The sequence below is a fragment of the Schistocerca gregaria genome, chromosome 6 (genome assembly GCF_023897955.1).
Source record: "Schistocerca gregaria isolate iqSchGreg1 chromosome 6, iqSchGreg1.2, whole genome shotgun sequence".
NCBI lineage: Eukaryota > Metazoa > Arthropoda > Insecta > Orthoptera > Acrididae > Schistocerca > Schistocerca gregaria.
This window is the reverse complement of record NC_064925.1, coordinates 461,708,150-461,729,554: the sequence shown is the minus strand read 5'-3', so window position 1 is coordinate 461,729,554 and position 21,405 is coordinate 461,708,150. Positions and strand designations below refer to the sequence as shown.

At 40.1% G+C, this 21,405-nt stretch overlaps 1 protein-coding gene across 1 annotated transcript in view; it reads left to right on the top strand.

Moving 5' to 3' along the window:
* The window catches only part of LOC126278914 (sialin-like), a 164,930-nt gene that overhangs the window by 87,861 nt on the left and 55,664 nt on the right, over positions 1-21,405 (top strand). Inside the window, exon 6 of the mRNA XM_049979188.1 lies at positions 5,221-5,376. Coding sequence (XP_049835145.1) covers positions 5,221-5,376 — 156 coding nt within the window. The remainder of the gene's footprint in view (positions 1-5,220; positions 5,377-21,405) is intronic.

The window sequence follows — 21,405 nt, the reverse complement described above, 5'->3', positions numbered from 1 at the left end:
TAAAACGACGCTTACTACTAGGAAATAATAACTATGTTAGAGGTGAAATGTGAAATTTTCGCACGTATTCGTCTGTGTAATGGTTTAAATGTCCAGTATAAAAATGAATCAAGTTACAGTACAAAGAAAAATGATTTTATTCATAGCTGGTATTTTCTCAACGCCAATGGCCAGATCACCAAAGTTAAGTGATGTCGGACCTGGCTAGCACTTGGATCAATGACCTTCCGATCGAGTGCTGTTGGCAAGTGAGGCGCACTGAGGCCTTGTGAGGGAAACGGAGGAGCTACTTGACTGAGAAGTAGCGGCTCTGGTCACAAAAACTGACAACGGCTGGGAGAGCGGTGTGCTGACCACATGCCCCTACATATCCGCATCCAGTGATGCCTATAGGCAGAGGATGACATGGGGGTTGGTCAGTACCGTTAGGGTCTTCCGAGACCTATTCGGACAGAGTTTTTTTCTCAACAACTGTGGTATATATTTCAGAATAAAATTCAGTCATCATCTGCACAATTATTAAATTTATTTCACTTTACTATTCAACAGATTAATCTGCCATCTTCAGAAGCCTACAATATTTCGGATATTTTAAGTCATAAGAACAGATTAGTCATACATTTATATAAAGTATAAGAAGAATGTTACACAAACTTACTTAATGTTGATTATCAGATGTCAATATATTCTTCACATAAGCATATGCCATGACATGTCCTAGAATATACACATTGTATTTGATAATTATAAAATAGATTCATAATTTATACTAATTTAATCATATTATGTACATAGTGAAATTGTTGTGCTAGCAGCAAAGAACATACACGAAATTGTATGAAAAGTATAATTAAGGTAAATAAAGGAAGTTATGTATGGTACATACAAAAAACATGACACATATTTCCACATAATCTGTTGCTGACATTAATATCTTAAAAAGAGGCAAACTTTAACACTTTATAAGAGATACATTACAATCGAAATACTATATATTTTTAAATGCAAGCTAATCGTTCAGCAAGACTTTGAAATTTAGGTAGGAACTTTTGTATATTTTAAACGTTTCTAAGAGGTACAGTTTGTAGCCATTGTCAAATATATGCGAGATGGAGTAGGAAGAGTGTGTTACTTGATTTTGAGATGTTTTATGAAAGTTGAATTGTATGATTTTCACCATCTTTGTTGAGCAACAGCTCATGAAAGCAGACCTCAAATACAATCTCTGCCTGTCCTACATAAAAGCTTGGATGGGGGTATATTTCACTGAATTTTATGTATCCCAGTTCTGAGAAATGTATTATATTTTATAAGCTCCTTATTGTGTATAAAGAACAACTTGGTAGTAAAGAACACAATGACACCACCATTTTTAAGAAATTAGCTATGCAATGTGCAATTTCACCTAGAAATAGGGTAATACAGTGCTTCTCAACAGTAACATCATTTTTATTGAGTGCAGAGAGATTTATATTCTTATTGATTTTATTTTTGTACCATCTTTGTACATGTTTGCGTAGTGACCGTTTTTGAGCGCTACATGGTTTAAGTTACTAAGTTCAGTAGCAATTACAGAACAGGTAGGGAGAGCTCACAACATGCCGATTTGTGCGTTAAGGTGCGGGAAGAAGAAGCATGAATAATGTTATCTGTTGTCGTTGTAGGTTTCCTGTAAATGTCAAAGTTAGTTTTATTATATGTTAAACGCATTGTCAGGTCCAGGCAGCTAAGTTTGGTACTATGATTTTTTATTTCATATATAAATTTAATTTCAGGATGGAACCAAATCAGGAACTCACTAAATAATATGACATCACTCGCACTTTTCAGTACAACGATAGCATCATCAACGTACTGTCATTAGAAATAAATCTCAAAGTCGAGAAACACATTCTTCCTCCTCTGTCTTTGCTTAGTATCACGAATTTTGCATATAATTTACAAGGGCTACGAAATAAACCTCTTAGAAGACTTCGGACATAGAAACATGCCTAGGTGGAGTATTAAGATTTGTTGAATGATGCGATTACATTGAAACTGGGACACTATTTCGATTGCAGTGCATCTCTTATAAAATGTTTCTTACAGATTAATGTCAGCAGTAGCTTTTACATAATTATGGGACATGTGTTTCATACTTATTATTAATATTTTCCCTTATATACCTTATTTATATTACATGCTTTTATATGACACAAGGTGTTAGGGGTGCAAGTGCAGATATTTCTACAGATGACTGAGGACGATGTACTGAATAAGATTACATCAGTATTTTCTTCATTTTCAGACTAATAATTGTACCTGTTATGAGTAATGTGTTTTTTGGTTTTTAGTGCCTTCATGTACGAGTAGCACAGGCATTAAAGTTTATTTTCCCCTGGGCAGTAGGCAAGGTATTGAAGTGAGGTTGGTGCGTGGATCCTGAATGGATAGTCTATACTGACAAGTGTACTCCGTGTCACAGCATAGTTACAACTGGACAGAAAACATCAGGTGGTAAATACTATGTGTTTGTGGGAAAAGTATTAGATACAGAAGAAAACCACTAACACACTGAAGAGGGTACATGTTAAGGTACCATTTATCACAATAGACGTACCTATACCACTAACACTTCATATGTTCCTTGTTGGTAACAACAACTTGACTATGTACATCAATGTGATTCGTTTACTGTAAATTATCAGTCTGTGTGTATAATTATCACATATAATATGTACATTTATGGACACATCATGGCATTATGCTTCTGTGAAGAAGATACTCACATCTTGTAAACCAGTAGTAAGTAAGCTTCTGTAATGCACCATTTGCAATTTACATACATGTATGGCAGGTTCTGATTGTTTAGAACATCCTTAATTTTTTAGGCTTCTGAAGACGAACAGTTAATCTGTTGAAAATGGTAAAGCGAAATGATTTTTCCTAATTGTGTAACTGAGGACTGATTCTCATTCAGAAACAAATAAACCTTAAAACATCGTCACCCCAAAAGTTGATCTGAATTCCTCAGATCTTCACTAGGTATGACTTTAGTGGGTGGTAAGCCGTTTTCTTCCTTTGACCTTTTAACGTACTTACGCAACTAGTTATATGGGGACTCACAGTTCAACACGAAATCCAGATCTTGGCACAACTTGATAGTTTTCACATTAAGAAGTCACTACCTGAAGTAAGAAAAAAATCAATGTGTCAGAAAAATTTCTAGGTCTGTCGTATGATTATGGAAAGAGTAGATATATATATTTAATAATGCAGCTACAGACATAGGACTACTACAACAATACGTTCATTTGAACGATGAGAAAACCTTTTGTAAGTTTTTCAGGAAGGATGTGTTGAATAACTCTTTATGTTCATTCTCGATTAGTTCAGGGAAGGTGTTAATCGAGCAAATGAGTTGTAATCCACTAAACTTTAATTAGTACCTACCGATTTTTTAGTTTATTAGACTTGTCGTCAGGTAACGATTCATACTGGCTATGCCCAATTGTGGGAGAAACCGGTCAGTAATAAACAAATATTAGTGGGCCAGAATGTGGTTGTTTGTACTGTACCCTTAAAAATTAGTAACTGTATGTGTACCGCAAAATGAGTTCCAAATGCTGATCTAGTCAACAAAACGTGGGCCTGTGATATGCTTTCAAGTAGTTACTTAATAAAAGACATGATAGTAATCGGATCGATATGTAAATTCCTGATCTTTCTTTAGGGATACTGATGTACTGCAGTGTGTGTGCGTGTGTGTGTGTGTGTGTGTGTGAGAGAGAGAGAGAGAGAGAGAGTGAGTGAGTGAGTGAGTGAGTAGTATCTCGAGTGTGTAATATCTGAAGCAAGCAACAAGAATTACGTATTTCAAAGTCGGGTGGAAAGAAAGAAGAAGAGAAAGTATCCTCCGCCAGACAATTTATAGCGACACATATTGTACCGGTGTAGATATACATTGAAGAGCCGAAGAAACTGGTACGCCTGCCTAATATCGTGTAGGGCCCCCGCGAGCACGCAGAAGTATCGCACACTAGGGGCATAGACTCGACTAATGTCTGAAGTAGTGCTGGAGGGAACTGACGCCATGAATCCTGCAGGGCTGTCAATAAACCCGTAAGACTACGAGGGGTTGAGATCTCTTCTGAGCAGCACGTTGCAAGGCATCTCAGATATGCTCAATAATGTTTATATCCGGGGAGTTTGGTGACCATCGGAAGTGTTTAAACTCAGAAGAGTGTTCTTGGAGCCACTCTGTAGCAGTTCTGGACGTGTAGGGTGTCGCATTGTCCACCTGGAATTGCCCATGTCCGTCGGAATGCACAACGGACACGAATGGATGCAGGTAATCAGACAAGGTGCTTACGTATGTGTCACTTGTCACAGTCGTATCTAGACGTATCACGAGTCCCATGTAATGGCAACTACCCACGTCCCACACTATTACAGAGCCTCCACTAGCTTGAACAGTATCCTGCTGACATGCAGGGTCCACGGATTCATGAGGCCGTCTCCATACTCGTAAACGTCCACCCACGCGATACAACTTGAAACGAGACTCTTTCGACCAGGCAACATGTTTCCAGTCATCAACAGTCCAATGTCGGTGTTGACGGGCTCAGGCGACGCGTAAAGCTTTGTGTCGTGCAGCCAGCAAGGGTACACGAGTTGGCGTTCGGCTCCGAAACACCATACCGATGATGTTTCGTTGAATGATTCGCACGCAGACACTTGTTGATGGCCCAGCATTGAAATTTGCAGCAATTTGCGAAAGGGTTGCACTTCTGTCACTCTGAACGATTCTCTTCATTGGTCCCGTTCTTGGAGCATCTTTTTCCGGCTGCAGCGATGTCGGAGATTTGATATTTTACTGGATTCCTGATATTCAAGGTACATTCGTGAAATGGTCATACGGAAAAATCCCTAACTCGGAGACGCTGTGTTCCATCGTCGGTTATAACACTACGGTCAAACTCACTTAAATCTTGATAACCTGCCATTGTAGTAAATGTAACCGATCTGACTGCGCCACCGCGTGCTGTCTTTTATAGGCGTTGGCGACCGCAGCGCCGTATTCTGCCTGTTTACATATCTCTGTATTTGAATACGATGCCTGTACCGGTTTATTTGGCGCTTCAGTGTAGAAGTACGGCAATAGTTGTTAGCCAGAGACCCGCGTTTACGGTCTCGATAGTAGAAGTAAGGTTTGTCAATCGTCGCCTCTCTTCACCGCAGCACACCTCATACCGGCTGTGCTAATGGCTGCGCTAGGCTACGTGGGCACAAACGAGGCTTTCGCCGTGGCTCTCCTGAGTCTCTCGCTGGGTTTCAACGGAGCTGCCGCCGTCACCAATCTCGCCAACCACCACGACCTCGCTCCCAACTTTGCAGGTGAGTCCTTCATCCCCACATTTCTACTCCACGAGGGTCAGTTCATAAATAGTCGTAACGCGCAGGTTAGCAACACTGGCCACTGGATGGCTCAGCAACAGTGACCAGTACATGAGTTTCGCTGAAGGCAAGAAAATGGAGAATGAAAGTCCTTCCTTCATATCGTGCTCTAAATAACGTAAGCTTATAATGTAGCACGCACAGTACCCCTAGTTTTATGTTTTTGAGGACCAGGAATCGTACAGAAGGACAGAAACTTGAGGTGAGACATAGGCAACAGAAATCATCACAGCTTTAGGTTATGTTTGCAATGTATTAACAGAGTACATAGTGGGTCATTAGTCCGATCGTTATCGTAATAGTTGTATGAATATAAATGCCGATGATGAAGCTCATAATCAACATCACCATCAACTATTCGTCTTCCATTGTTCAATAAGACCTCCCCTCATTTCTCCATGTATTACGGCCTTTGCCTGCTGTAGCTGAAAAACCATAAAAAATTTGTTTCTTTCTACAGTCCGACAGGCTAGTTAGCTACGTGTTTCATAGATCGTTTGAACGATTCTTTTATCGAAATGATGTGGAACGAGTCAGTTTACAGGATATGTGTATATGATTATTGTTACATTAATCAACACATTATGTTTAGTCCTACTGGCTACCAGTTTTTAAGTACAAATTTGGTAGTGGAATGGAAGGAATTATCTAGGAGATATAATATTAAATTAAATTTAAAACTTTCTTTGCTACCTTCAGACATTTTATGTTGTTGGGCAAATGAATACAAAATTTTATGGCTGTATATTGAATTCTTTTCTGAGCCACTGGCAGCTTTAACACTGGGTAATCAAGGTCATTTCTCCCTCTAGTTGTAGTATGAAAGTAACATCAGAGCTTGATTTACTCCGCAGCTCTTTCTACATATACCTCATCCCATACCACCCCTTTTATCTTAGTCTTAAAACAATGTACCCTGTTCTCATTAACAAGTCTCACTACTTTGTATGAACCTGCCACAGGACAGTAAGGTGTCATAGGGTTGATTTCCATTAACTTTAGATCATAATCAGATAGTCTGTTAGCAATTCGCTACACATTAATTGTTTCAGTCTGAGCATTGTCTATAAAAATGTTATCCATCAGTCTCCTACTATTTTACTGCACACTAGTTGGAAAATCGATTATTGAAATTAGATTGAAACGCCAAAAGAATAAATATAGTTCATGTTTCCTGCCCATATCTCCTAAAGAAATCTACACTGAAATATCCACAAGTTACTAACTGTTTTTCTTTGTAACAGGTATCTCAATAACGCATCTACATTTCTCATAAATAGCTGAAAGTTTCCTACAGGGGATCTGTAGACACTTACAATTATCAGAGAAGTATTCTGCAGTAGCAACTCACAAGCATGTACTTGTAGTTTTATTTCATCCATGTTGCACCACAACAAAACACATCGCCATTCTCTCGAACAAATGTAAGTGAACACAAAAATACCAACACTTTAGCGTATTTTTATTAATGAAACAACTGATAAAATGCCACTAAATACTTAAATATTCTTTTGCGGTGTGGAGCAATGACGTGCTGTTGATCAAAACATCTATTTAACGAAAAATATTAGCCAAATGAAGATCAGCATGGTAGCCCGAAAACAGTTAGGGCACTAAAATATAACAATTAAAAAGCATTTGTGGCTCGCCGTGTCATTTACCAACTGCTATACACCAACGCACTTCTAGGTTCTGTTCAACAAGAATACTATTTGTTTTAATATTTTTTGCTTTGTGTCCAACTTTTACATATGATGTAACTTTTTTCATGTTAACTCTACACGAAAATGATGCAAGTCTATAAACCCTGATATTTAGCTTCTCCTTCAATCTGGTTAGATATTGGTCAGAGAGGTACAGAACATTTGTTAACTTCCGAATTGTCCATACTTTCTAGGCACACAAGAAGCTGATCTGTCTTGTTTTTCAACCCTGTAATGTTCTGATGAAACAAATTAATGTTATTTTTCTGGATACTGTTGCAAGTGTGATGGCCTTGTACTGCTCTTATTTCTTTCAGTAGTCTTGTCTGTAACGTGACTCTAACCTAAAAATGTACCGCTTTCATTCCAATAACCAGGGGGTGGGTTCCCTCACACTTACTGCAAGCCGCTCAGCTAATCTTTCCTCCCCACTCCTGTTCAGGTGCAGGCCGCGATCGATTAGAGTAACCCCATCTCCCAATCGCAGTGACTTTCTTCCAATCAAAAGCAATTCGCTCAGCTCTTTTTTCACATGGTTGACAGCCGCGATAACTTAAGGCTGGCCATGTCACTGCAAAACCTCGACATACCTCACACAAGTGTGTGCTGTTGCTGCTCCTGTTTCCTCCAGGTCACTTTTTACGCTGTTACTATAAGTACCTTATCCTCACAATCGCAGTCTCTACACAAGTCCCATATTTTCTCTGTCACTTGGCTTAACTTTAGCGCTAGGTTTCAAGATGCATGTGACCTGGTATTCTATGTCTAGCTTTTCCGGTGGCAACTGGACTACATCTCTATTATGACTGGTGCCTAGTAGCAAGATCTTTTCTTTCTATGTGACTTTTCTACCGACCTAGCCTTAAAATTGTTGCTATGAATCTCTGCTCCCTATTAAGCTCAAAAGCTGGTTGACGCTCTTTCCCTAATTCGGGTAACAAGTCAAAGTGACTGCTAACCGGAATATGGAATGTCATTTCTGAGGTTTTCTCCTTTTGCCTATTGCTTGTCATCTTCTTCCAGATCGCATTGTCTCGATCCCCCTTCCACAAATGTAATTCAGAATATGCAATTTATAATTGTGCGAACGTCCTGCATGCACGTTATCTGTATGCACTGAAACTGTTTGTTTGCAAATTTTTTACAGTTTTTGCATTTTCGGGAATAACATTTTTTACTACGTTACGATGACTTGAAAATGGGTCCCGGCCCGAAACTAATCATCAAGTGAATAAAAAACCGTGAAATTTTCAACTTGTAACTGGTTTTTCGTTGTACTGATTTCTAAATCTGCCTGGAGGGCATAAGTCTTTCTCCCAAATTCCACAATTTCCTTGTCTCGACTTATTATTTGCAACTCCAACTTCCTGGCTTCCCCGTTGCACTCTCCTCACTGAAACACCAACCCACAGTCCTGAGATGTTTCTTCCATAGCAAGTAACCTACAGCAACATTCACATTTGTCACACATGGCGGTAATCTTACAGTAAATTAGAAAGCACTATAGCACACTTAAACTGCAATAAAGTAATAATCAGTAAAACTTACCTTTAGGTGAATAGTACAGCTAACTTACAGGTGTCAGGCAGATGCAGAATAACACAATCGTAGTTCCTTGAAAATAAGTAGTACCAGATGTGAAATGAATGAAAACTATTTTCTAACAGCAGTCGTAAACAGAAGCTATCAGAAAATCATTTAAGCGGACATTGTATGTCCTATGCTGCCAATGTTAAATTATCGAATTTTGTGACCCATTATCTTGGAAAATTTTTTGACGTTAACTTACAATTTTCCATAATTATTTAATGTACCTTTCTAGATACACTGAACTAGAATTATTACACTGAACTAGAATTATTACTAAAATTGTATTGTGGGGCATGTTATCTTTTTCTTCTAACACTCAGTATTGTAAATAAATGAACTTAAAAAGAAAATTACTCTGGATATTTTAATTATTCTAGTTCCATATGTGTTGAATCTCACAATTGGCATGATGTGAAAATTTCGTATCTCTACCATCAGTATGTTTTTAGAAAACGGGTCATTTATAGCAAAAATGTAGTTCAGAGATATTGAAGTTTAAAACTTCTTTTATTACAAATTCTTATACAGACTTACATTTCTGCGTCTTTTATGCACTGCAATTGCCCTGGCTCATAGTCTGTCTCTCCTTCAGTGTCACAACAGCCCAGTGCTTGCCTCCTCCTTTTCTTTCTTGCTTCTTTTGTCATTTGCTGAGCAGCTAACTCTGCTTCATGTACATGAAACCCATCCAGTTCCTGCAGTCCTTTAGCTGTGTTCTGTCCAAATCTCTTACCTCTGACTTCTCCAGAACCTTAAGTCTGTTCAATCCCGTCTCCAGCCATCCTGATTTAGGTTTTCCGTGATTTCCCTAAATCGTTTCAGGCAAATGCCGGGATGGTTCCTTTGAAAGGGCATGGCCCATTTCCTTCCCCATCCTTCCCTAACCCGAGCTTGCGCTCCATCTCTAATGACCTCGTTGTTGACGGGAAGTTATACAACACTAACCTAACCCTAACCTTAAGTATTTTATAGTTCCCAACATTAAAAGTTATTACAGCATCTGACACTGCTAACTTTAGAGTCATAAGGCCAACAAATACATTTTTAGGCCCATGGCACCATACAACATTACTGAAGGACTCATTCACATTCTGGGTCTTCTTTAGTAGCTCAGCATTTGCCAAATCTCTGTAAATAGGTTTTATTGCCTCCATTACTGTCAAAGGAAAACAATGTCTATGTGTGAAATCATTCTGAGAGCCAGAAAATTCAGTTTGCCTATATTTACACCATGTGTTTGGTGGAGGGTTCAAAATGGCTCTGAGCACTATGGGACTTAACATTTGCGGTCATCAGTCGCCTAGAACTTAGAACTACGTAAACCTAACTAACCTAAGGATATCACACACATCCATGCCCGAGGCAGGATTCGAACCTGCGACCGTAGCAGTCGCGCGGTTCCGGACTGCGTACCTAGAACCGGTATACCACCGCGGCCGGCGGTTTGGTGGAGGGGACACAAAGCATGACATGTCTTTTCATCGGTTGATATTCGATGAAAGAAAGTGCTCCACACAGCTCTTTTCATCTTCTCTAAATTGTCACAGCTATCTTTAATGGCCTTCCCATAATATTCCTGTAATGCATCAATTACTTCATCTGTTAATCTTCCAGCACATTTTATTGTCTTGCTATCAGACAGTTTCGTGTTGCCCAGCTTGGTTTTTAGGTTACAGTTCCCATCCTTTTCTTGACTTGTCCCACACACTCAAGTTTTTGTGTAGGAAAATCATATGGCTTACTGTTTTGTACTGTAATGAATGCCTTGCTGTCTCGATCACCTAAGTAGTTCACATATCTGACACCCCCTCTCCTTCTGCGAAAGCTGGAAAATGTTAACTGCTCCTATTACCTCCATTCCTCCACTTGTGCCATCATAATTTTTAATGCACTGTTGCTTATGAAGTAATCTTAGATTAGATTGGATTAGATTTACTTTCATCTGTTCTTCTGGTTCACTGTACAACCTTGGCAGTACTGACTGAGAACTTCAAAATACAAAACTTTCTTAGTGTCAGTACTTATTGCAGATGTAAACACCATTTATAGAAATAAACCCTCGCTTTTGCCAGGAGACATCGACAGCAATGCTGATGTCTGTGTCATCCTTATTTTGTTCAACAGCTTCTGATACAGCAGCAACATTTGAATCTTCAGTCATAGCATTTACAGAGTCCCCATATTCCGTATACCTAGAAGGTGGTTTTCCCAAATTCAACACAGCGCAGAGAACTTATCAGCCCTTGCATCTCTACCAATGCATCTAAGGCCATAGAACATTCTCACATTAGTTTCGTACAATTCATTACCATTCGGGAGGACGACGGTTCAATCCCGCGTCCGGCCATCCTGATTTAGGTTTTCCATGATTTCCCTCAACCACTCCAGGCAAATGCCGTGATGGTTCCTCTGAAAGGGCACGGCCGACTTCCTTCCCCATCCTTCCCTAATCTGATGAGACTGATGACCACGCTGTCTGGTCTCCTTCCCCAAAACCAACCAACCAATTCATTACCTCAACACTCTGATGTATGAAATGCTTTTTCGTTTTTGCACTTCTGACATTTAATAATTAATTTAGACACAACACATATTCTAGTCCCAACATCCTCATAAACAGCTTCACCACCACAAAGACAGCAAGGGACAATTTCAGAAGAACCTGTGCAAGGATTTGCAGATCAGTAATGACGTTTCTATAATATCACTACTTTTACCACTGTCATTCATTTCTAAAGTTACTTTCCTCTTCCTTGCAATAGGGGGTGTGGTCACTTCAGAAACATTATCGTGGTTTCCTTCACTGCTAGCACAGATATTTTCAAGCACTTCAGAAGAAAATGCAGATCTCACATATCTGTTACCCGCAAATTTGCATTTCTTGAAGTTACTGTTACGCTTAGTCATTTTATTTGTGTATAAATAGAAGTTAACTTACTACAAAAATAGCCGACAATCACACTACTTTCAACGAAAACTAGTATCAGAAACAAAGGACTGATTTGTTTGTTCGTAATGCTAACTTCAGAGACGTAGCAGTAGGCACAAAAAAAGCAATTCACAGCATTCTAGACTGTGTAATTCCCAAGATATGACTGATCAGATTTGGCAGAATATGCGTAGCTGCGAAATTTGACAGTCACACCACAACAGTCAAAATATTATTTGAAGGTCTCACAACTGTCTGATTTTAATGTATTATATACCGAAATGTTCAAGAAAGTCCAAAAATACGTTATAGAGTAGAAACCAGAAAATGTCAAATTTCAACGAATTTCACATACAATGTCCTCTTAAAGCTCTGTAATGGATCAAAACAACATGTAACGATTATACAGCAAGTAGAAGTTAACAGTAACTTCTGAACAAACCAATAATTTTCGCTTAAGGTTTGTTTTAAATCACTGAAAACACGAAACGATTGAAAAATATAAAAAAACACGATATTTATAGCAACGGTATTTGAAATACACAATCTGGAAATAATGGAGAACATTGCACTGTATTCAGAACATACTCCGCATTGTCTTTTTTTTGTTTTTGTTTTTTTACGTCTGAACGCCACGGTTACCAACTACCAACTGTTCAGGAGTTCATCAGATTTCGAATAATTCCTGAAGTTGAAAGTATCCACGTCCAAACGTCGCTTTCCTCCTCTGGAAGGGCGTCGTTACCGAACTATGACGAGCATTCAAGTTCTAAGGCCTCCGATTTTTTTTCTAATTAACTACTCACCCGAAATCGATGAAACTGGCGTCACTTCTCGACGTAATCCCCCTCCAATTGTACACATTTTTCACAACGCTGACGTCATGATTACATGGCAGCTCCGAAGGCTTCTTTAGGAGTCTGTTTTAACCACTGGAAAATCGCTGAGGCAACAGCAGCACAGCTGGTGAATGTGCGGCCACAGAGAGTGTCTTTCATTGTTGGAAAAAGCCAAAAGTTACTAGGACGCAAGTCAGGTGAGTAGGGAGCATGAGGAATCACTTCAAAGTTGTTATCACGAAGAAACTATAGCATAACGTTAGCTTGATGTGCGGGTGCGTTGTCTTGGTGAAACAGCGCACGCGCAGCCCTTCCCGGACGTTTTTGTTGCAGTGCAGGAAGGAATTTGTTCTTCAAAACATTTTCGTAGGATGCACCTGTTACCGTAGTGCCCTTTGGAACGCAATGGGTCAGGATTACGCCATCGCTGTCCCAGAACATGGACACCATCATTTTTTCAGCACTGGCAGTTACCTGAAATAGTTTTGGTGGCGGTGAATCTGTTTGCTTCCATTGAGCTGACTGGCGCTTTGTTTCTAGATTGGAAAATGGCATCCACGTCTCATCCATTGCACAACTGATGAAAACAAAGTCCCATTCATGCTGTCGTTGCGCGTTAACATTGCTTGGCAACATGCCACACGGGCAGCCATGTGGTCTTCCGTCAGCATTTGTGGCACCCACCTGGATGACACTTTTCGCATTTTCTGGTTGTCATGCAGGATTGTGTGCACAGAACCCACAGAAATTCCAACTCTGGAGGCGATCTGTTCAACAGCCATTCGGCGATTCCCCAAAACAAGTCTCTCCACTTTCTCGATCATGTCGTCAGACCGGCTTGTGCGAGCCCGAGGTTGTTTCGGTTTGTTGTCACACGATGTTCTGCCTTCATTAAACTGTCGCACCCACGAACGCAATTTCAACGCATCCATAACTCCATCACCACATGTCTCCTTCAACTGTCAATGAATTTCAATTGTTTCACACCACGCAAATTCAGATAACGAATGATTGCACGCTGTTCAAGTAAGGAAAACGTCGCCATTTTATGTATTTAAAACAGTTCTCATTCTCGCCGCTGGCGGTAAAATTCCATCTGCCGTACGGTGCTGCCATCTCTGGGACGTATTGACAATGAACGCGGCCTTATTTTAAAATAATGCGCATGTTTCTATCTCTTTCCAGTCCGGAGAAATAAAATCGGAGGCCTTAGAACTCGAATGCACCTCGTATTTGTGAACTGACAGAGACACAGAACTCGAATCGACACCAACAGAACCCCCTCCCCTTCTGCCTCCTTCCTCCTCCGTCACCAAAAAATGAGTGGTGTGCGAATGTCATGCACATGTATTTAAAACGTACTGTATTACTCAAAACGTGCCTTTATGCCTACCTACGTTGTGACAGATACGCTTAAAAAGAGTGTGGAAGATGAAATTTTCTCTCTGAGTATGGATTAACCATTTCGAGTATCACACCGCGGCTTACTAAATTCTACTCCGAAACACACAAACGTCACGCTCATTCAAATTTGAAACCAGTCTCACAATAATCTCTCAATAATAAAAATATGTTTTAAGTGGTTCATTATCATTTCTTGCTGGTGTAAAGAGAAGTTACAATTTAACTTCCGCTGCTTTATTCAGCGTAGACGGAAAAATATTTACCTTATCGGTCTGCCATCATTATAGAAATTATATTCAGACTGTGTGCAGCAGGATTTTCGTCGATAGTAGTGTTGATGCCATAACCTGCCGTTAGGCGCCGGTACTGGTACGGCGACGTGGGGTTGAAACACAAGCATCAATGTGCGTTAAACACTTGCAGACAGCTTACAAGTGTCTGGACAAGATGAGCACGGCTTTACTCGTAAAGCTGTTTTGTCACAACAATGGCAATATTGCTGCTGCTCTTCGAGAATATCGGTGAGTTAAAACAATACAGAGAGGTTCTCCGTCCGCACTTGTGTTCAAGAACATGACGCGGAAGTTCAAATTAACTGGTGATTTGGGAACTGCTCCAAGGAGATACTGACGGGCGACCGCGCCAAAAAAACGAAGAAAAAGCATGCCAAATTCAAACGAACACAAATTCCCAAGATTGTTGATCTTCTACAGAAATTTTGCACAGACTTGCATGAGATTCTCACTCTGCAGCGGAGAGTGACCTGATATGGAACTTCCAGGCACATTAAAACTGTGTGCTGGACCGAGACTCGAACTCGGGACCTTTGCTTTCGCGGCAAGTGCTCTACCAACTTTTTTTTTTTAAATCTCATTTTGGTCGCTTTTGTTCGTTGAATCTGCTCGGGGCGGACGTCGTAAGACATCCATTTATGTTCGTTGTTGATCGATTGACTCAGTTTTATTTTATTTTATTTTTATTTTTTTTTTTTTAATTACAGAGGGCACGTGACCATCTGACCGAACACGCTGAGCTACCATGCCGGCATTAACTGAGCTACCCAAGCACGGCTCACGCCACTCCCTACAGCTATACTTCTGCCAGTACCTAGCCTCCTACCTTCCAAACTTTATTGAAGCTCTCCTGCGAACCTTGCAGAACTAGCACTCCTAAAAGAAAGGATATTGCGGAGACATGGCTTAGCCACAGTCTGGGGGATGTTTCCAGAATGAGATTTTCACTCTGCAGCGGAGTTCGCATGAGAGCTTCTGTAAAATTTGGAGGCGAGGTACTGGCAGGACGGGGCGTGAGTGGTGCTTGGGTAGCTCAGTTGATAGAGCACTTACCCGCGAAAAGCAAAGGTCCCGATTTCGAGTCTCGATCCGGCACACATTTTTAATTTGCCAGAAAGTTTTGCACAGACTTCATTGCGAAATGCGTATAGTAGTTTCCACAAAGAAACTTTGAATGGAAACCTGGCAGAAAATCCAAAGAGATTCTGGTCGTATCTGAAGTAAGCTAACGGTAAGACATGATCAATGCCTTCTCAGTGCGTTAGAAATGTAAATACTATCGATGAGAGTGCTGCTAAAGCAGAGTTACAAAACACAGCCTTCCGAAATGTTTTGACCGAAGAACACGAAGTAAATATTCCAGTACTGAATCAAGAACAGCTGCAAACATGAGTAACTTAGAAGTAGATATCCTCGGAGTAGTGAAGCGACTTAAATCACTTAATAAAAGCAATCCTCCGGTCCAGATTGTATCCAATTAGGTTCCTTTCAGAGTACGCTAATCCAATAGCTTCATACTTAACAATCATATACAACCGCTCGCTCGACGAATATCCGTACCCAGAATCTGGAACGTTGCACAGTTGACACCAACATTCCAGAAAGGTAGTAGGAGAAATTCACTAAATTGGAGTCCCATATCATTAACGTCGACATGCAGCAGGATATTGGAACACATATTATGTTAGAATAAATGTTCAAATGTGCTTGAAATCTTATGGAACTTAACTGCTAAGGTCATCAGTCCCTAAGCTTACACACTACTTAACCTAAATTATCCTAAGGACAAATACACGCACCCATGCCCGAGGGAGGACTCGAACCTCCGCCGGAACCAGCCTTATGTTAGAACATTATGAATTACCTCGAAGAGAATGGTCTATTGGTACACAGTCAACACGGACTTAGAATACATCGTTCTTGTGAAACACAACTACCTCTTTACTCACACGGAACGCTGAGTGCTATCGCAAAGTGTTTCAGATAGATTCCGTATTTCAGGATTTACGGAAGGCTTTTGACACTGTACCACACAAGGAGCTTATAGTGAAACTGCGTGCTTATGGAATATCGTCTCAGTTATGCGACTGGATTCGTGATTTCCTGCCAGCGAGGTCACAATTCGTAGTAAATGACGGAAAATCTTCGACTAACATTGAAGTTATTTGTGGCCTTCCCCAAGGTAGTGTTATAGGCCCATTGCTGATCCATATCTATATAGATGATTTAGGAGACAAGCCATCTTACGTTGTTTGCAGATGATGCTGTCGTTTATTGTCTAGTAAAGTTATCAGAAGATCAAAACAAATTGCAAAATAACCTATCAAAGATATGTGTATGGTACGAAAATTGGCAATTTGACCCTAAATAACGGAAAGTGTGAGCTCATCCACATAAGTGCTGAAAGGAATCCGTTGGAATTCGGGTACACGCTAAACCAATCAAATCTAAAGTCCTTATATTCAGCTAAATACCTAGAAATTACAATTACAAACAACTTAAATTGGACGGATCACATAGAAAATGTTGTGGGGAAGGCTAACCAAAGACTGTGTTTCAGAGGCAGAACACTTATAAAATGTAACAGATCTACTAAGGAGACTGCCTACCCTACGTTTGTCCGTCCTCTTTTAGAATGCTGCTGCACGGTGTGGGATCCTTACCAGATACGAGTGACGGAGTACATCGAAAAAGTTCAAAGAAGTGCAGCACGTATTGTATTATAGCGAAATATGGGAGAGAATATCACTGAAATGATACAGGATTTGGGGTGGACATCATTAAAAGAAAGTTGTTTTGCGTTGCGACGGAATCTTCTCACGAAATTCCGATCACCAACTTTCTCCTCTGAATGCTCAAATATTTTGTTGACATCGACCTACATATGGAGAAACGATCATCACAATAAAATAAGGGAAATCAGAGCTCGCTCAGAAAGATATAGGTGTTCGTTTTTTCCGGGCGCTGCCCGAGATTGGAATAAGAAAGAGAATTATTGTGAAGTTGGTTCGATGAACCCTATGCCAGGCACTTAAGTGTAATTTGCAGAGTATCCATGTTGTTGTAGATGTAGATGAAGGAGATACTGTTGCCAAGGGTAAGAATGCTGGACACGATATGCGATCTTCAAGCAGTGCAAGACCTGTGTGACGACAGCTGAATATTCCATGGTCCATCGTTCCAAACGTGCTGCCAACAGTTATTCAATGGAATCTCTAGTGCGGTTCCAGGCTGTCGTGGGTGCAGGTAGTCGTCACATTGAACTACGTTTGTAACGTGGAACGCAAACTCCGCCATTAACAAATATTACTCTCTCAGGTGGAAATTAAAATGTGTTTCTTTCAATGGTTTTCGTCATATGTCATCCGCACGTCTTTAGAAATGTTTCCAACAAGTTTCATTGGCCTACGATCACACTGTTTTTTCCTGTCAAGTAGCGAAAGTTTAGCTACTACCCACCTGTCTGTTGTGATAGCCACTAAGAACTGAAGTCTTAACAAACCGTTTGTGTTACTGCATACGCATGAGTTTTGCACTTAATAGGCCTTCGTGCTTCCCTTTCCTGTAGACTGACGTTTAGCATTGGCATTACCGCCGAAATTCGGTGTCAATCGACGTTAGTTGCGAAGGCGGGTAGCTAATGTGTCAGTAGGCTGTTTAGGTTTTCTTATATTGGTAACGCCACGTAGCGCTCTGAAAATCACTGGCTGTGTTGTGTGCAGTCAGTGGCTGGTTGGCATTGTTGTAATACTCGCCATTGTAGTGTTGGGCAGCTGGATGTTAACAGCGCGTAGCGTTGCTCAGTTGGAGGTGAGCCGCTAGCAGTGGTGGATGTGGGGAGAGAGATGGCGGAGTTTTGAAATTTGTAAGACTGGATATCATGATCTGCTGTATATATTATGACTTTTGAACACTATTAAGGTAAATACATTGTTTGTTCTCTATAAAAATCTTTCATTTGCTAACTATGCCTATCAGTAGTTAGTGCCTTCAGTAGTTCGAATCTTTTATTTAGCTGGCAGTAGTGGCACTCGCTGTATTCCAGTAGTTCGGGTAACCAAGATTTTTGTGAGGTAAGTGATTTGTGAAACATATAGGTTAATTTAGTCAGGGCCATTCTCTTGTAGGGATTACTGAAAGTCAGATAGCGTTGCGCTAAAAAATATTGTGTGTCAGTTTAAGCACAGTCTTGTATACTCTTTCTAAGGGGACGTTTCATATGTCGACCCTTAGCCGAGGATACCTCACTGGAATCTTCTGATTTTTTTCTTGTAGTTTGTGTAGTTAGTGTAGCCTTTCTTTATTGACTTTGTAATTATAGAGAGAATTTACTCTGTAGTTGTAGTTTTTCATTGTTGTGCAGAAAACAGTTGTGGCATGCATGTAGATTTGCATCAAGTATTTCGCAGCTGCGCTTGCAATTAACTAGATATTATTTTCAGTGCTACCTTAATGTGTTCTCTTATTTTGCTCTTCAAATTGTGGTTCTCTGTGTTATCGTGTGAAATATTGTGACAATAATGGCGTGTGAAAAACGTAATACTAGGCTCCAAAGTAAACTGAGAATTGTCGGTGATGACGAAAGCAGTCTGTTAGCGCCACCATGTAATGAATTAACTATTGTTCAAAGTAGTAATTTGGTAATTGTGCATAGGGAAATGGAGCGGGCTGCAAATAATGGTGTAGGCAGTGAAAGAATTAGTGAACAGGGAAGCATTATCGATCGATCGCTCGGCAACAGCTCGCCTCAGGATTCCGAAATGACAGGACACAATCTTGCAAATACTGTAGATTCAGATTTTGCGTCCTCACCGTTTTCTCAAATAAATCAAGACACATTTTCTGCTTTTCAAAATGCGAATATTGCCGGTTCAAATGCGCTGCCGAATATCACTGAGGAACATGTTTCAGACACCAGTGCACTGTTATTACAGTTAATGCAACAAATGGGACAAAGGCTACAAAAGTTAGACACAACGGTTGAACAAAATCAGAAACAAATTGGACAAAATCTTCAAAAGTTAGACACAATGGAACAAAATCAGAGACAAACACAGCAAAAGCTTCAAAAGTTAGACACAATGGAACAACACCAGAGACAAACACAGCAACAGTTAGACACAATGGAACAAAAGCTTCAAACGTTAGACCCAGTGGAACATACGCTTGAAGATTTAACTACTGAGTTACATAAAATCGAATCGGAATGTCAAAAAGTCTGTAATGACGTAAAAACACAAATTTGTGAGCATTTTCAACCTATTTTTTCGCGGCATGAAAATGCATTACAGAATCACGAATCAGCCATAAAAGAACTGCAAACTATTGTTCATGAAAATCATGAGACCTTGTAAGCTAAAATTGACTCAGTTGCATTTACCGATTCGGTTACGCAACATGCAAAAACTCAGGAAAACTTAAAGGACACAGTAGATACTCTGAAAATTGGTTCAGAAAGACACATGGAGGAAATCAGTTCATTATCAATGAAAGTAGTTGAACTTTCGGATCAGCTAAATAATTTATCTACGAAGGTAGACGATAATCTGAATGACAGAAAACCGGTATTCTTTAATGACACACAAGAAATCGAACAAATTAGGAAATTCAAACAATATCAGAATCGAATTAATACGCAACACCAAAGAGAAATCCGGGAAGTACAAGATCAGCTGAACAGGTAATACAAGAATTACGTATTTCAGAGGACACTTGCGCTCCAGTACGGGAAGAGGGACATAGAAAGACGGAACAGGCACAAAATAATAACATAGGGCACTTCGAAAATTATGAAAGAAATTGGCGAGGCGCATTGAATTTTGTGATGGAACCGCCGAAACGACGTAACAATGACCGAATTGCGACTTGCCGACATGATGATTTTGACTATAAGCTGTTCATTACTACATGTAAATTCAAAACATTTCAGAATTCTGGCAACGACATTCATCCACAAGCGTGGCTCCATCGATTCTCTCATTGTTTTCCTCCTAACTGGTCATTAGAGCACAGATTAGAATTTATGTGTCGCTACTTAGCTGTATGGATGCGATCGGTCATTCACGATTGTCACAGTGAAGGAGAATTTTATCATGCCTTCCTCTCAGCATATTGGTCTCAAGCTACACAAGACCGAGTAAAACATAGCATCATTATGATGAAACATTTATAACAATCTGAATTTTCCAGTCTTGTGAAATATTCTGAAGACATGTTACATAAGAATCAGTCTCTTTCAAACCCATACAGCCCCTGAGAACTCATCCGTATTTGCTTAATCAAATTGTCTGAACATTTACGACATATTATTTTGGCAGGACGTTGCAAAGAGGACTTTGAAGCTTTTCAGGGACTGTTACAAGAACTAGAAATTGACACTGACAATCGCGGAACGCGAAAACAGGAACACAACAATTCCAGGTCACATCCGTCACAATTCCGCGATGAAAGAAATAATAACTGGACACGACAAAGCTATTCTCACAATACAAATCGGGACTAAAACAGATACCACCCGTATGACAACCGTTGGCAGAGTAGTAATAATTACAAGAAAGATCACCTCTTCGCGGTAGTGACTATCACAGAGACAATCAGTGAAACAGACAATATGGGAACCAAAATAATTATTATCAAGGGAGACAGAATAACTTTAGACGCAACGGTCCAGCGCGCAGTTACGATTCAGGGAGAAATTCTCCATCACGTGACCGACAAGAAAGAAACTATGGAATCTACCAACATGACGACAGGCGATATGATCGTAACGACAGACCTGAATTGCATCAGATCTGGCGGGATTCAAACAGGGCGGGGCGCTCTCGACAAGGTGAATTTGTAGAAGTTAGGTCTCCAAATCCCAATAACGAGGCGCGCCAAAAAAGAGACAATAGGCAATGTCTCATACCGCTCGCAGCCACAAAACGTACTTCTGAAACTGACGAAGCAGCTGCCGTAGCTAGTAATTACGTAAAAATGGAAGACATTAGAGATATCTTACTCCAGGAACACGACGTAAAACATAACAACATTGCATATCCGGTGATTCACATTACAGTAAAGAACGTAAAATTTACGGCAGTACTTGACTCTGGCAGTCCCATTTCAGTAATTAGTGAAACAGCCTTTAGCAAATGCAACAAATCGAACGATTGCCCCACACTTCCGTTACGTAAGATTAAATTACAAGATGCTATCTTCGGGAAAAGTGT